At 40.6% G+C, this 16,542-nt stretch overlaps 1 protein-coding gene across 12 annotated transcripts in view; it reads right to left on the reverse strand.

The window, feature by feature from the left end:
- The window catches only part of OBSCN (obscurin, cytoskeletal calmodulin and titin-interacting RhoGEF), a 207,689-nt gene that overhangs the window by 106,057 nt on the left and 85,090 nt on the right, over nt 1-16,542 (reverse strand). For all 12 annotated transcript variants that reach the window (XM_066266225.1, XM_066266252.1, XM_066266217.1 and 9 more), the window contains one exon: nt 11,707-11,982. In XM_066266225.1, coding sequence (XP_066122322.1) covers nt 11,707-11,982 — 276 coding nt within the window. The remainder of the gene's footprint in view (nt 1-11,706; nt 11,983-16,542) is intronic.

Genomic DNA, 16,542 nt, shown 5'->3' on the forward strand with positions numbered 1-16,542 from the left:
ATAACTGCAAAGTCCCTGGTGGTTACTAGACTTGCTATGGTGATCACTGTGTAAGGTATGTAAATGTCCTATCAGTGTTTTTAATACCTGAAATTAATATAACATATGAGAACTATAATAAAAATAAAAAACATATAAAGTCATCAAGAAATTCCAAGATGGTGATGGAGTAGGTGGGTGTTCCAACTGCCACCTCCCAACACTAAATTGGATCACAAATGAATTTAAGAACAATCATCTTCAAAAACCAACTTTGGAGTAAACGAAGAGGAGTCTATAACCGAGAAGTCACAGAAGCCACACTGACACTGGTAGGAAGGATGGAGCCACTGAAAGGGCTGCCCTGCTCCCAGGAGTCAGTGGCTGACGGTCCAGAGGGACTCTTACTGTGGGAGGTTCATCCTGAGAGGAAAGGGTCCTCAGCCCCAAGCCGGGTGTCCCAGCCTAGAACCCCAGAGCCTGAAAGAGGCACGCACACAGCATTTGGTGGTGAAAAGAGCCAAGGTTTCTGTCCACAAGAAAGAGATAGAGCTGTCGGAGACACAGGCTCTATCTTAAAGGGCCAGTGCAGAAAATCTCATTGACAGCCTGTTGGGCAAATGAGTTTGAAAAATTTGTATTTTTTGAGTTTGCTTACTTTTATTGTTAAAAATTGGTGCTGGGCAGACACGTGTGTGCTTGCCCTCAGAGCAGGGCAGTTGATTGCAAGTTGTGGATTGCACTCCTGCTTGGGAGGGGCCATTGTTTTGCTAATGTTTGCTAGAGTAGGAGTCTTTGTGGGCAGGGCAGTTTTGCAGGGAGAGACAAAAGAATGCAGAGTACTGAAGAAGAAACTATTTTTTTGCGGAGAGAAGAAGGAGTGCAGATGTGGAACCAGAACTGAGGGGCTTTGGGAGCTCCACTGAGGCTTGTGGGGGCCTTTGATTCCAGGAGGAACCAGAGAAGATTCTCCAGGTTGTATAATTAAAGAATGTGTCAGGGCTTTGGGAGGGGGAAGTGGTTTTCCCTGTGTGTTTGCTTGTCCGCTGGTGCGAGACTGTAATAAACACAATGGCCCACCATTTTTGGGCTCCACTGTTTCTTTACTGTCTGTCCAAACTCAGTGGGAACCTGCATGACCACAACAGTGGCAGTCACTGGCCATACACAGCCACTTACCCAGGGCCCTTGCAAAGGGACGGCTGAGAGGACTAGAGTTCTGTGAGGAGAGTGTGAATCTGGAGGCCCAGGGTAAAACACTGTGGGGGACAGCCACCAGAACCCCTGTGCTGAGTCATTCTCCAATACCTCAGTCACCATCTTTCTTAGATGGAGCAGTCCCTTCTGAGTGGCATCAGCCTGGGGGAAACCAACTGCCTCACCCTTGGTAGTTATTCCAGCCTCACCCATGGGACTGGATCATTCTGGGGGGCATGTCAGTGACTCAGATTTCTGGTGTTGAGGAAAGAGCACCGCCTGCTCTCCTTCCTGCCTGCTCCCAAGACTGATTGGTGCTTCTACCTCACAGGAGACTCAGTAGAAAATGTCAGGATTGCAAGCAGACCACATCTCTGGGTCTCAGAGGCCACACCCACTGGACTCCTGAAGTCACATGCTACTGAGGTCTGTGAAAAAAGACTGGACATACTGATACCTGGGGCTGACAGGAGGGAACCACACCCACCACTCCTCCAGATCCCTGAATTGTGCAGGCTCTAGAATCTACCAGAGGTTTTTCAATGGCCAAGCCGAACAAGCAGCCAGCAGACAGAGGCTGCAGGAAGCAGGACTTTGAGAATCATGGCCTTTTAAGTGGACCTTTCCCCAGACCCACTGTGGGTAACAGTCTGCCTCGGTGTGCAGCTGGTATTTCCATGTGCACCTGGGTCCAGCAGATGCAGCCACAAACACTGTATTACTTGTAGCTCCAAGAAGGTTGCTGAGGGCCAGTCACAGACATTGTCTCAACTGGTCTGTGCCAGGTTCCTGCCAGGGATAATGAGGGCTGGAATATTTAGTGGACAGCTGCTGAGAGTATGGGTCCAGGACCTAACACCCCTTGCTAGTATGGTATCCTAAGAAAGGGTTCCTCACAACTGGCCCAGCTGAGGCAAGTTATGCTCTCTGTGGTCAGCACTGACACAGCAGCTCATGTGCATTGGATAGGATGGAGTTTCATAGTCAGATGGCCTGGGTGCTGGATATTCTGCCATGCTGGGCTGGATTACACAAGGGGGAAGGGAGAGACACTTAGAGCATGGACATATTGAAATGAAGCAAAGAGACTTTCAGCAGAACTCACCTTCTCTAAAACAAAGAGACTTTCAGCAGAACTTACTTTTCCTAAAAGACTCCCTACCCCTAGCCTTGAGGCTGGTTTTATGGGCTGTGGCCTTGGGCTAGTTTTACAAGGTTGCAGATGTTCCCAGAATGTTGCTCCCTGAATTAATCCTATAGATAACTGAGTAATCCACTGTAAATGAGTTTGTTTCACTGCTTTGTTTTATTGCTATGCTTCTTCTCCTCCCCAAACCCCAATCAGTATGTGATTTTCTCTTTAAAAGCTAACTTCAAACTGTGTTTGGGGCCACATGATTTCAGTGACTTAGGTGTCCCTGTGGTTGTCAGTTTTGAATAAAACACTCCTTTAAATATGTACTTTGGGCCCTGGAGGGTTGGCTCAGTGGTAGAGTGTCTGTCTGACTGCCTTCCCACTTCTAACTTCAGAAAGATACAAAAAAAATACATAAGTAAATACACACACACACACACACAGACTTCTGTGAGAAGAGTGTGAAGTGCATATTTTTCAATTATGTTCTTTGGTGTGGAGAACGCCTTTATACTCTCACTGGTTTCGCTACAACAATTTAACGTGTGGGTCCCTGTGAACTTATTGTTGGATCTGGTCAAGAAGTTTACTGACCTTCTGGGAGGGCACAAGTCAGCCCCAGGAGAAGACTCTCTCAGTCTTCCTCCCTGAGACCAGCTGGAAGAACTTCTGCAAAGATGACAGTTGGCCCCACTCAATCTGAACCTGCTTCTCATCTTGCTGAAGAGAAGTAAAGTTTTAGTATCTAGCAGTGGTTGAGAGACTAGGCAGTGGTTGGGAGTTTGGGCCACATTCCCTATACTGAGCTCCTGACCAAGAGACCCTTGAAGTAGGGGGTTTCACTAATGTTGTATTCACAACCTCAACTTTCCTACCCCACAAAGCTTGCAACCTGTAGAAGGGTGGGTTGGGTGACTCAGTCTGAGCTCACACTACAGTCTTTATACAGAAGACTCTGTGGGAATACGAGGTAGCTGTAAGAGGAGATGGATACTGAGTTGTTGTCATCTCTAAGCAGGAAAAAGCTGATCGTTATATACAAAGTGACCCCACACACAATACCCAGGCACAGGAAATGCCAACACAAACAGTGAACAGAGTAGTAGCTCCAAACAAGTAGCCCAGAGCAGATTACAAACAATGGCTTATGCCAACCCAGGAAGACACACAATCAGTAGTGGGTGGCAGATAGCACAAACCCTAGACTCAGCTAACTACACAAGCAGCACACACAAAGGAGAAGTCCAGCAGGCACCAGAAACTATGGAGAATAAATACGCCAAACAGGACAGACACAGCACAGTGTCTAATAAAGGTTGACCCTTAGCGCTAGCCAGACTGAGAAATAATCACACTCATTAAAAGAGAAACTTAATTCAATACTCACATACAACAGGAGGGAGAATATTACCTTCAAGAAGTATTCCTAAAGTAAAAAAAATCAGTTGGCCTCGAAATAAATACCACTGAGGCCATTTTCCTCATAAAAACACCACAACAAACTTCAAAGTCACACAGTGCTAAATATATATATGGACAAAACAGGCAGACAAAGAAATATGACACTAATAAATCAACAAGAGAAATCCCAAGAAAGAGAACTAAATGAAATGGAGGTAACCAAACTACCAGATGAAGAGTTAAAATAATTATTTTTAAGATGCTCAAGCATCTTAGAGCAACAATCAATGGTCACAATGAGTACCTAAACAAAGACATAACAAGCATCAAAAAGGACATTAAAATCATAAAAAAGAACCAGTCAGAAATGACAAATACAATATCAGAAATGAAGATTGCACTAGAAGGAATCAATAGCAAGCTGGGTGAAACAGAAGATTAAATCAGCAATTTAGAGGACAAGATAAATGAAAAAACAAAAACAAAGCAGCAAAAAGAAAAGAGGCTCAAAAAGACTGAGGAAACTAAGAGAGCTCTATGCAACTTGAAGAGAAACAACATCTGCATTATAGGGGTAAAGAATCTGTTTGAAGAAATCATAGCTGAAAACATCCATAAGTTGATAAAGAATAAAGTCACACAAGTCCAAGAAGCACAGAGAGTCCCCCCCATTAAAGAGAAAACCATAGAGGACCACATGAAGACACTTCATAATTAAAATGCCAAAGTTAAGAGACAAAGAAAGAATGCTAAAAGGTGCAAGAGACATGCAGCCCCATGTTCATTGCAGCATTGTTCACAGTGTCCAGGACATGGAAACAACCAAAAAGCCCGTCAATAGATGACTGGATAAAGAAGATGTGGCACATATACACTATGGAATACTACTCAGCCATAAAAAATAATGACATCAGATCATTTACAGCAAAATGGTGGGATCTTGATAACATGATATGAAGTGAAATAAGTAAATCAGAAAAAAACAGGAACTGCATTATTCCATACATAGGTGGGACATAAAAGTGAAACTAAGAGACATTGATAGGAGTGTGGTGGTTATGGGGGGAGGGGGATAAGGGAGAGGTAAAGGGGGAGGAAGAGGGGCACAAAAAAAACTAGATAGAAGGTGAGAGAAGACAATCTGACTTTGGGTGATGGGTATGCAACATAATTGAATGACATGATAACCTAGACTTGTTATCTTTGAATATATATATCCTGATTTATTGATGTCGCCCCATTAAAAAATAAATAAAATTATTTTTTAAAAAAAGGGTGAAAGAGAAAAGCAATCAATTACTTACAAAGAAGCCCTCATAAGGCTAACATCTGACTTCTCAACAGAAGCACTTAAGACCAGAAAGACTGGCAAGAAATATTCAGGAGAAGACAAGATGGTGCTGTAGTAGGTGGACGTATCAACATCCACCTCCCAGAACCAACATAAATTACAAACTAATTTTAAGAACTATCATCTGGAAAAGCCAACTTTGGAATAAACTAAGAGGACTCTTCAACCAAGGAACACTGAAGAAGCCAGACTAAGACTGAGGAAAAGCAGAAACACGGAGAGGGCTGCCCAGCTCCCTGCAGCGAACGGCTGGGAGAGACTTGCATGGCAGGAAATGAGTTTAGCAGAGAGGGGAGGGTCCTAAACCCCAGGAACAAAGCCCCAGCCTAAAGCTCCAAAGCCTAGAAGAGGCGTATAGACAGTATTTAGCTGGAAACAAGTCAGGATACTGTTTGTGAGAAAGAGACTGATTTCTCAGACCCAGGATTCTTCTAAAGGGACCACGCAGAACACCTCTCTCATAACCACTCACGTGGGGCTCTGGGGGATGGGGAGAGAGGAGAGTACAAGAGTAGCAGGAAGAGAGTGTACTCTAAAAGGCACAGGGAGAAACATTTAAGAAGACAGCCACCCTAACCCCTGGGGCAAGTCACTCCCCAAATCTGAAGTGAATATTTCACCTGGAAACAGCAATACCAGCAAAGGGAAGCAGGACACCAGCCAAACAAGGTCTCCCACGGCACTCAGAGCAGAGTCACTTAGAAAAAGGAAGCTATAAAAACTATAGTAGTGAGTGTTAGGGCTGAGCTGCAAAGCCTGCACCCCACATGGCTGAGGGCTCGCCAAAGGGCGGGCGGCGGCGGGATGTGGAAGGGCGGTTCTGTGGGCAAGGGCATAAGCCAGCTGGCCAGCACTGGGTCCAGGTGTGAGCTCAGTTTTGCCTGGCTGGGGAAGAGGGGGTGTGCAAAAGCAGTCAAGCCCAGCTGCAGGTAGCCTGTAATCCAGCCTGTGGGAGAAGGGCGGTAACCCTGGCAGAGGTGGAGACCAGCCCTTGAGAAAGGGCATAAGAGCACAGCCTTCCCGGTCCATGGAACCCAGGCTTGTGGCTTGACTTGGGAGCCCGCTCCTCTCACGGGGGTAGAGCCAAAAACCCAGAACAGGCAGAGTCCCGCTACTGAGCATGGGCATACAGTCCTGCCTGGCCTGTGGAGCCAAGGCTTGCAGCTGTCCCATGAGCGGACTCCTCCTGCAAGGGTGGGGTGAAAGCCCAGAACCAGCTGAACAAAGGTGCTCGCCAATGCCCTCAGGGCTGAGCATAACGCCGCCCACAGGGGCAGGGAAAAGGCCAAGGCCACCAAGGCTTGTACACACAAGCACCTGATCACAGCCACTCCCATGTAGAAGATGAGGAAACCACAGCAACAGCCCCAGTGGGAAGGCACCTGCAACACCCATACCCAAATGCCCTAGGCAACAGCAACAGAGGTGGTGGCGGGCCTGGAGACAGACCATACCTAGAGAACAAAGGCCAAATCCAGTAGAATCCAGGAGCCAAAACCTTCTTTTACAGAGAAAAAATGAGAAGGCAGAGAAATGCAATACAAATGAATCAAGAGAAATCCCCAGAAAAGGACCTGAATGAATCAGATATAACCAAATTACCAGATGCAGAGTTTAAAATAACAATCGTTAGGATGCTCAAAGATATTAGAACAACAATAGATGGTCATTACAAACACCTAAATAAAGAGATAGCAAATATAAAAAAGGACATTGAAATAAAAAAAGAATCAGTCAGAAATGACAAATACAATATCAGAAATGAAGAACACAATGGAAGGAATTAAAATCAGAATGGATGAAGCTGAGAATCGAATCAGCGAGTTAGAAGACACGATAAATAAAAGCATGAAAGCAGAGCAGAAAAAAGAAAAGAGATTCAAAAAGTCTGAGGAAACTCTAAGAGAGCTCTGTGACAACATGAAGAGAAATAACATCTGCATCATAGGGGTTCCTGAAAAAGAAGAGAAAGAACAAGGGATAGAGACTGTGTTCAAGCATAACATAGCTGAAAACTTCCCTCAATTAAGGCAGAAAAACATCTCACATGTTTAAGAAGCACAGAGAACTCCATTAAAGAGAAACCCAAAGAAATAAACACCTAGACACACCATAACTAAAATACCAAAGCTAAGCGATAAAGAGAAAATATTAAAAGCTCCTAGAGAAAAAAACTACCACCTACAAAGGAGCCACCATAAGGATGACTTCTGGCTTCTCACAGAAACACTTGTGGCCAAAAGGAATGGCAAGAAATATTCAAAGTAATGCAGAACAAGAGCCGACAACCAAGACTACTTTATCCAGCAAGGCTATCATATAAAATTGAAGGAGAAATAAAAACCTTTCCAGACAAAAAAAAAACTAAAGGAATTCACTACAACCAAACCAAGGCTGCAAGAAATTCTATGGGGCATATTGTAAACAGATCAAAGGGGAAAAAGAATATAGCAAAAGAGGAATACTGTTTTAATGAATAAAATGGCAATAAACAATTCATTATCAATAATAAACTTAAATGTAAATGGATAAAATGATGCAATCAAAACACATAGGGTAGCTGCATGGATAAGAAAACAAGACCCACACATATGCTGTCTACAAGAGACACACCTTAAAACAAAAGATGCACATAGACTGAAGATAAAAGGATGGGAAAAAATATTTCACGCAAATGGATATGAAAAAAAGTTGGGGTAGCAATACTTATATCAGACAAAATGGACATTAAAACAAAGACTATAGTAAGAGATAAAGAAGATCACTACATAATGATAAAGGGAGCAATCCAACAGTAAGATATAACTGTTATAAATATCTAGGCACCTAATATAAGAGCACTTAAATATATAAAGCAAACTTTGATAGATTTAAAGGGCAAGATCAACAGCAATACCATAATAGTAGGGGATTTCAATACCCCACTAACATCATTAGATAGATCCTCAAGAAAAAAAAATTAACAAAGAAAGAGCATACTTAAAGGACATACTAGATCAACACGATTTAATAGATATCTTCAGAACCTTTCACCCTAAAGCAGCAGAATATACATTCTTTTCAAGTGCTCATTTTACATTCTCTACAATAGACCACTAGTTAGGGCACAAAAGCGGTCTCAACAAATTTAAGAAGATTGAAATCATATAGAACACTTTCTCCAATCACAGAAAAACTGAAAAATACTCAAACACTTGGAAACTAAATAGCATGTTATTAAACAATGAATGGGTAAACAATGAGATCAAAGAAAAAAATTTAAAAATTTGTAGAAATGAATGATAATGAGCATACCTCAAATCAAAATTTATGTGACACAGCAAAAGCAGTCCTGAGAGGGAAGTTCATAGCATTACAGGCATCCCTCAAGAAGTTAGAAAAAGCTCAAATAAACAAACTTGACCCTACATCTAAAAGAACTAGAAAAAGAACAGCAAGTAAAGCCCAGAGCTAGTAGAAGGAAGGAAATAATAAAGACCAGAGTGAAAATAAATGATATAGAGGATAAAGAAACAATACAGAGGATTAATGAAACCAGGAGCTGTTTCTTTGAAAAGGTAAACAAGATTGATGAACCTTTAACCAGACTCACCAAGAAAAAAAGAGAGAGGACTGAAATAAATCAAATTAGAAATAAGAGTGAAGAAATAACAACTAACACATAGAAATACAAAATATTGTAAGAAAATACTATGAAGAGCTGTACACAAAAAACTAGACAACCTAGATGAAATGGACAAATCCTTGAAACATATAATCTTCCAAATATTAATCTGGAAGAATCAGAAAACCTAAACAGACCAATTACAACAAATGAGATTGAAACAGTTATCAAAAAACTACCAAAAAAGAAAAGTCCTGGGCCTGATGGCTTCACAAGTGAATTCTACCAAATATTCAAAGAGGAACTAACTCCTATCCTTCTCAAGCTATTTCAAAAAATTCAAGAGGAAGGAAGACTTCCAAGTTCCTTTTATGAGGCAAGCATAATTCTGATTTTAAAACCAGGCAAAGACAACACAAAAAAAGAAAATTATACGCCAATATTCTTGATTAACTTAGATGCTAAAATCCTCAACAAAATATAGCAAACCGGATCCAACAATACATTACAAAAATCATACATCATGATCAAGAGGGGTTCATTCTGGGGAGGCATAAATGGAACAATATTTGTAAATCAATCAAAGTGATTAGCCACATAAACAAAACAAAAAAGAAAAGCCATATGATAATTTCAATAGATGCAGAATACGCATTTGATAAAAATCTATACCCATTTATGATCAAAACTCTCAGCAAAGTGGGAATACAGGGAACATAACTCAACATGATAAAGGCCATCTATGATAAACACTCTGCCAAGATCTTAATCAATGAGCAAAAATTAAAAGCAATCCCCTTAAGATCAGGAACCAGACAGGGGTGAGCCCTTTCACCATCTTATTCAACATAGTCCTGAAAGTCCTAGGCATAGCAATCAGACAAGAAGAAGAAATAAAAGACATCCAAATTGGAATAGAAGAAGTGAAACTATCATTATTTGCAGATGATATGATACTGTATATAGAAAACCCTAAAGTCTCAGTCAAAAAACTACTTGACCTGATAAATGAATTCAGCAAAGTGACAGGGTATAAATTTAATACACAGAAATCAGAGACATTTTTATACACCAACAATGAACTGTCAGAAAAAAAAATTAAGGAAACAATCCCCTTCACTATTGCAAAAAATAATAATAATGGAAAAAAGACTTAAATGTAAGTCGTGAAACCATAAGCATCTTAGAAGATAACATAGGCAGCATGCTCACTGACATCTCTCACAGCAATATATTTACTAATATATCTCAATGGCAAGTGAAATAAAAAACAGGATAAACAAATGGGACTATATCAAACTAAAAAGCTTTTGTGCAGCTAAAGACAATATGAACAGAATATAAAGACAAACCACACAATGGGAGAACATATTCAATAATATGTCTGATACGGGGTTAATAATTAAAATTTATAAAGAACTTGTAAAACTCAATACCAGGAAGACAATCCAATCAAAAAATGGGCAAAAGATATAAATAGATACTTCTACAAAGAGGACATACAGATGGCCAATAGATGAAAAAATGTTCATCATCACTAATCATTAGAGAAATGCAAATTAAAACCACAATGAGATATCACCTCACACCAGTCAGAATGGCACTCATTAACAAAACAACACATGATAGGTGCTGGTGAGAATGTGGAGAAAAGGGAACCCTCCTGCACTGCTGGTGGAAATGCAGACATATGCAGCCAATGTGGGAAGCAGTAAGGCATTTCTCAAAAAATTAAAAATGGAACTGCCTTTTGACCCAGCTATCCCACTTTTATGAATACATCCTAAGAACAACAAAACAGACTCAAAAGAAGATATGCACCCCCATGTTTACTGCAGCATTGTTTACAATAGCCAAGATCTGGACACAGCCCAAGTGTCCATCAGTGTACAAGTGGATTAGAAAGCTATGGTACAGGGCACACAGGAGAAGCGCCCATTTGCTTCTCCACCCCTCCGCCGCGCTTTCCTCTCTGTCTCTCTCTTCCCCTCCCGCAGCCAAGGCTCCATTGGAGCAGAGATGGCCCGGGCGCTGGGGATGGCTCTGTGGCCTCTGCCTCAGGCGCTAGAGTGGCTCTGGTCGCAATATGGCGACACCCAGGATGGGCAGAGCATCGCCCCCTGGTGGGCAGAGCGTCGCCCCTGGTGGGCGTGCCGGGTGGATCCCGGTCGGGCGCATGCGGGAGTCTGTCTGACTGTCTCTCCCCGTTTCCAGCTTCAGAAAAATGAAAAAATGAAAAAAAAAAAAAAGAAAGCTATGGTACATATACACAATGGAATACTATGCAGCTGTGAAAAAGAAGGAAATCTTTTACCTTTTGCGATGGCATGGGTGGACATGAAGATAACTATGCTAAGTGAAATAAGCCAGGCAAAGAAAGGAAATCATTTGATCTCACTTATATATGAAATATAATGAACATGGTGAACTGAAGAATGAAATAGAGGCAGAGGCTGGGTCACAGGGAGCAGAGGGACAGCAGTCAAAGGGAAGAAGGACGAAGGGACAAGATCAGAGAAGGCGAAGAGATTAGTAATATTATCTATAAATAACACACAGATACAACAGAATAGCTAATCCCAAAGGGAAAGAGGAGGGAGAGTTAGGTGGTGGAGGGCAAAGAGGGTAAAGGGGGGCACATGGTAGGGAGGTGTTATACTGAGTGAGACACTTCAATCCATGTTAACTCAATAAATTAAAATTAATTTAAAAATTAAATTTAAAAAAGAAAGAAAATGCAGTCACAGAATCTACACTTGAGATGCCTAGAATTCAAGCACCCAGCAGAGCCATGGTCCTGGCTACCAGAAATATGACAAGGGTTCTGAAAATGCACTCATAATGCACAATGATAAATAACTGTTAGAAGCAGGACTAAAGGGGAACAGGAAGCCCCTCCCTTCTGTACACTCAGTCCATTGTGTTTCACTTGTCCACAAAAGTCTATGAAGTCTAATGAGAGAACCAGGGTCTATGGTCTGTAATGTAACTGACTGATCATCACAAAACAAGACTAAGTCAGTACTCCAAAGAACTGACCTGTGACATCCAGGTGGAAGGTGACCCTCTGGCCACCAGCCTCACAGCTGTACTCCCCGCTGTCTGCCGTCCCCGCCTGCTGCAGCACCAGCTGCCGGCTGCATCCTGTGGCCTCCATGTGCACTTTCGAGCTCCCACTCAGCTTCTTGTTGTCCTTATACCATGTCACCTGCATCTGCGCCTGGGCCACCTCGCAGTTCAGCATGGCATTGGTCCCCGCCACAGCCTGCACCTGATTGTGTGCTGGCTGCTTCTTGGCAAACATTGCCACAGGCTCTGAAAACAGAAAGAGACATACAGAATGAAAGACTTCATCTAAGTCAGCAGAACGGGACTGTGGAAAGAACGAATAAATAAAAAGGCTGAAAGACTGGGAACTTCAGAACCTGTAGATGGCAGCGGAGAAGGCAGACACACAGACTCCCAGCTCTCACCAACAAACTGGAATACAAATCAATTTAGGAACAATCAGCATGGAAAACCAACTCTGGTCTAAAAGAACAGCTCTCAAAAACCAAGGAGCAGAGAAGAAGCCATAACAAACCTGGTAGGGTGTGCCTGAATCTCCACTGCTAACAGGAACGGAGGGGAGGTGAGGATGAGAGCCCAGAGGGGCTCTCACTCCAGGGAGAAGAGAGAAAATACTGCTCACAGACACCTGCCTGGCCACAAGAAAGCAAGGTGTGTTGAAAGGACCAGCTTGTCTTCCAAGAGGAAAGGGGAGAAAGAAGGATGATGAGGGGCAGAGAAATGCAGGGGATGACCTAAAAGGCTGACTCATCCAGTGCTGGAGGTGGCCATAGCTGGGGGAGGGACTGATCCTTCCACAAAACAAAAGACTAAATTGCTTCCAGATCACAGATCTCCAGACATCTGCCCAGATCCAATCAGCACAATAAGACACAGCTGGAAAAAAAAAGTGGGAGGAGGGGCAGTAACTCAGGTCTCCATGGAGATCTGAGATACACCTCCCCCTACTGAATCTGAGAAACCACCCTGTCCCAGAGAGATTAACTGGTAAAAGAGGTCTTCAGAGTCTCAGGTTAAATCCACAGCATTCCTGGATACAGTTTCAAGGAAGCCTCCTGCTGAGATCAGTAAACAAGACTATCACCTGTTAAGAAAACAAACAGATCAAGACTTCAAAGCAGCCCAAATCCGAAAGTGGATTACAAATAATAGCTGATGCCAAATTAAGAAGACCTAGAAATAACACAATTGAAAACTGGAGGTAGACAACACCAAGCCTAGACTCAACCAGCTCTACAAATAAAACACCCAAACACACAGAAATAATGAGAAGTCAAAGAAGTGCAATCCAAATGAAACCACAAGAGAAACCTTCAGGAGATGAACTGAGTGATATGGAAATAACCAAACTTCCGGATGCAGAGTTCAAAATAATGATTGTAAGGATGCTTAGGGATCTTAGAACAACAATGGATGGTCATTGCAAACACCTAAATAAATAGCAAGTATAAAAAAGGATATTGAAACATTTTAAAAAATCAGTTGGAGATTACAAATACAATATCAGAAATGAAGACCACAATGGAATGAATTAAAAACAGGATGGATAGAGCTGAAGATTGAATCAGCGAGTTGGAGGACAACTTGAATGAAGGCAAGAAAGTAGAGAAGAAAAAAGAAAAGAGACTCAAAAAGTCTGAGGAAACTCTTAGAGAGCTCTGTGACAATATGAAATCACATCAGCATCATAGGGGTTCCTGAAGAAGGAAAAGAACAAGGGATAGAGACTTTGTTCAATCAAATCATAGCTGAAAACTTCTCTAAATTAATGCAGAAGAAACTCTCACAAGTTCAAGAAGCACAGAGAACTCCATTAAAGAGAAACCCAAAGAAACCTACACCAAGACACATCATAATTAAAATACCAAAGCTAAGTGACAAAGAGAAAATATTAAAAGCTGCAAAAGAAAAAAAAGCTATCATATACAAAGGAGCCCCCATAAGGATGACATCTGACTTCTCAACAGAAACACTTGAGGCCAGAAGGGAATGGCAAGAAATATTTGAAGTAATGCAGAACAAGAACCTACAACCAAGACTATTTTATCCAGCAAGGCTATCGTTTAAAATTGAAGGAGAAATAAAAAGCTTCCCAGACCAAAAAAAAAAAACAAAAAAAAACTGAAGGAATTCATTAAAACCAAAACAATGCTTAAGGAAATGTTAAGGGGCCTGTTGTAGACAGATCAAAGTGGGAAAAGAATATAGCAAAAGAGGAATACAGCTTTAAAAAATAAAATGGCAATAAACAACTACATATCAATAATAACCTTAAATGTAAATGGATTAAATGATCCAATCAAAAGATATAGGGTAGCTGCATGGATAAGAAAACAGGACCCAAGAGAAACGGTGCCATGAGGAGAGTGACCGACAAATATCCACAAAATTTCAACAAGTTCATCAATCAGAGACAGAAAAATCGATCCTTGGAGCGTCTGGGAGTCCCACACACTGAAAAAAAAAATGCTATCAACAAGACCACCCTCAGATGCCATTAAAATAAAGGAAATCGAATATCATGGATACAAAAGTTAGAGAAGTAGCACAGATAGATGTGGAAAAATCTATGGAGAAAAAATTTAATATATTGGAAACCTTGGAGCTAAATGACAGAAAATTTAAAATAGAAATCCTAAAAATACTCAGAGATATACAAGAAAACACAGAAAGGCAATTTAGGGAACTCAGAAAAAAACTCAATGAACACAAAGAATATATTACCAAGGAAATTGAAACTATAAAAACAATCAAACAGAGATGAAAAACTCAATTCATGAACTGAAAAACGAGGTAAGAAGCTTAAATAATAGAACAGGCCAGAAAGAAGGTAGGATTAGTGACATAAAAAACAAGCAACTTAAGGCACAAAAGAGAGTAGAAGAGAGAGACTCAAAAATTTTTTTTAAAAAATGAGAAAGTCATACAGGAATTGTCTGACTCTATCAAAAAGTATAATATAAGGATAATAGTCATATCAGAGAGAGAAGAGAGATAAAACAAAATGGAGAATATATTCAAACAAAAAATAAATGAGAACTTCCCAAACCTGTGGAAAGAACTAAAGCCTCAAATTCAAGAAACAAACAAAGCATCGAGTTTTCTTAACCACAAAACACCTACTCCAAGGCACATAATGAAATTGGCACAAACCAATGACAAAGAAAAAATTCCCAAGGCAGCCAGAAAAAAAGAAGAATACAACATATAAAGGAAAACCTATTAGATTATCATCAGATTTCTAAGCAGAAACTCTACAAGCTAGAAGAGAGTGGACCCCAATATTTAAAGTCCTGAAAGACAGGAACTTTCAGCCAAGAATACTATACCCATCAAAGCTATCTTTCAAATATGAAAGAGAAATAAGAACATTCACAAATACAGAAAAGATGAGGGAATTATCATCAGAAAACCCCCACTCCAGGAAATACTAAAGAAAGTTTTCCAACCAGATACAAAGAACAAAACAAAAGAAAACCGCAAGTAAAAGCTCCAAGAAGAACACAATAAAACCAAATTTAAACTGTGACAACAAAAACAAAAGAAAAGGGGAGAGGATGGAGATTAACAGTAGCAAAGGATGATGGAGTGCAGAAACACCCATAAGATAGGGTACTATAATGAATATGGTAGGTACCCTTTTCATTACTTAATGGTTACCACCCTTGAAAAAACCACCACAGAAGCACATGACTTAAAAAAGGTAGCAACAGAGGAAAGATGTATGGAATACAAACAAACAAAAACAAATGATAGAAAAACAAAAGAGAAGAATCAAACAAGATACAAAACAGAAAGGAATTTATAAAATGGCAATAGGGAACTCACAAGTGTCAATAATTACACTAAATGTAAATGGACTAAACTCACCAGTAAAAAGACACAGAGTAGCAGAATGGATTAAAAAAGAAAATTCAACTGTATGCTGCCTACAAGAAACACATCTAAGAAACAAGCATAAAAACAAATTCAAAGTGAAAGGCTGGAAAACCATACTCCAAGCAAATAACATCCAAAAAAAGGCAGGTGTAGCAATACTCATACCTAATAATGCTGACTACAAGACAGCAAAAGTACTCAGAGACAAAAATGGTCATTTCATAATGATTAAGGAAGCACTGAATCAAGAAGACCTAACAATTCTTAATATATATGCACCAAACCAAGAAGCACCAAAATGTATAATACGGCTACTTATTGACCTAAAAACAAAAACTGACAAAAATACAATCATACTTGGATTCCTCCATACACCGCTGATGGCTCTAGATCGTTCATCCAAACAGAAAATCAATAAAGATATAGTGGCCTTAAACGAAATACTAGAACACCTGGATATGATAGACACCTACAGGACACTTCATCCCAAAGCAAAAGAGTATACATTTTTCTCTAGTGTACATGGAACATTCTCAAGAAGTGATCATATGTTGGGTCACAAAAATAACATCAGCAAATTCAGAAAAATCAAAATTGTACCAAGCATATTTTCTGATCATAAAGCTTTGAAACTAGAATTCAACTGCAAACACAGGGAAAAACCCCTGCAAAATGTGGAAACTAAACAACATACTTTTAAAAAATGAATGGGTCAAAGTAGAAATAAGCATAGAGATCAAGATATATACAGACAAATGAAAATGACAATATGACGTATCAAAATCTCTGTGAAGCAGCAAACGCAGTAATAAGAGGGAAGTTCATATCACTTCAGGCCTATATGAACAAACAAGAGAGAGCCCAAGTAAACCACTTAACTTCACACTTTAAGGAACTAGAAAAAGAAGAACAAAGACAACCCAAAAC

The sequence above is a fragment of the Saccopteryx bilineata genome, chromosome 1 (genome assembly GCF_036850765.1).
Source record: "Saccopteryx bilineata isolate mSacBil1 chromosome 1, mSacBil1_pri_phased_curated, whole genome shotgun sequence".
NCBI lineage: Eukaryota > Metazoa > Chordata > Mammalia > Chiroptera > Emballonuridae > Saccopteryx > Saccopteryx bilineata.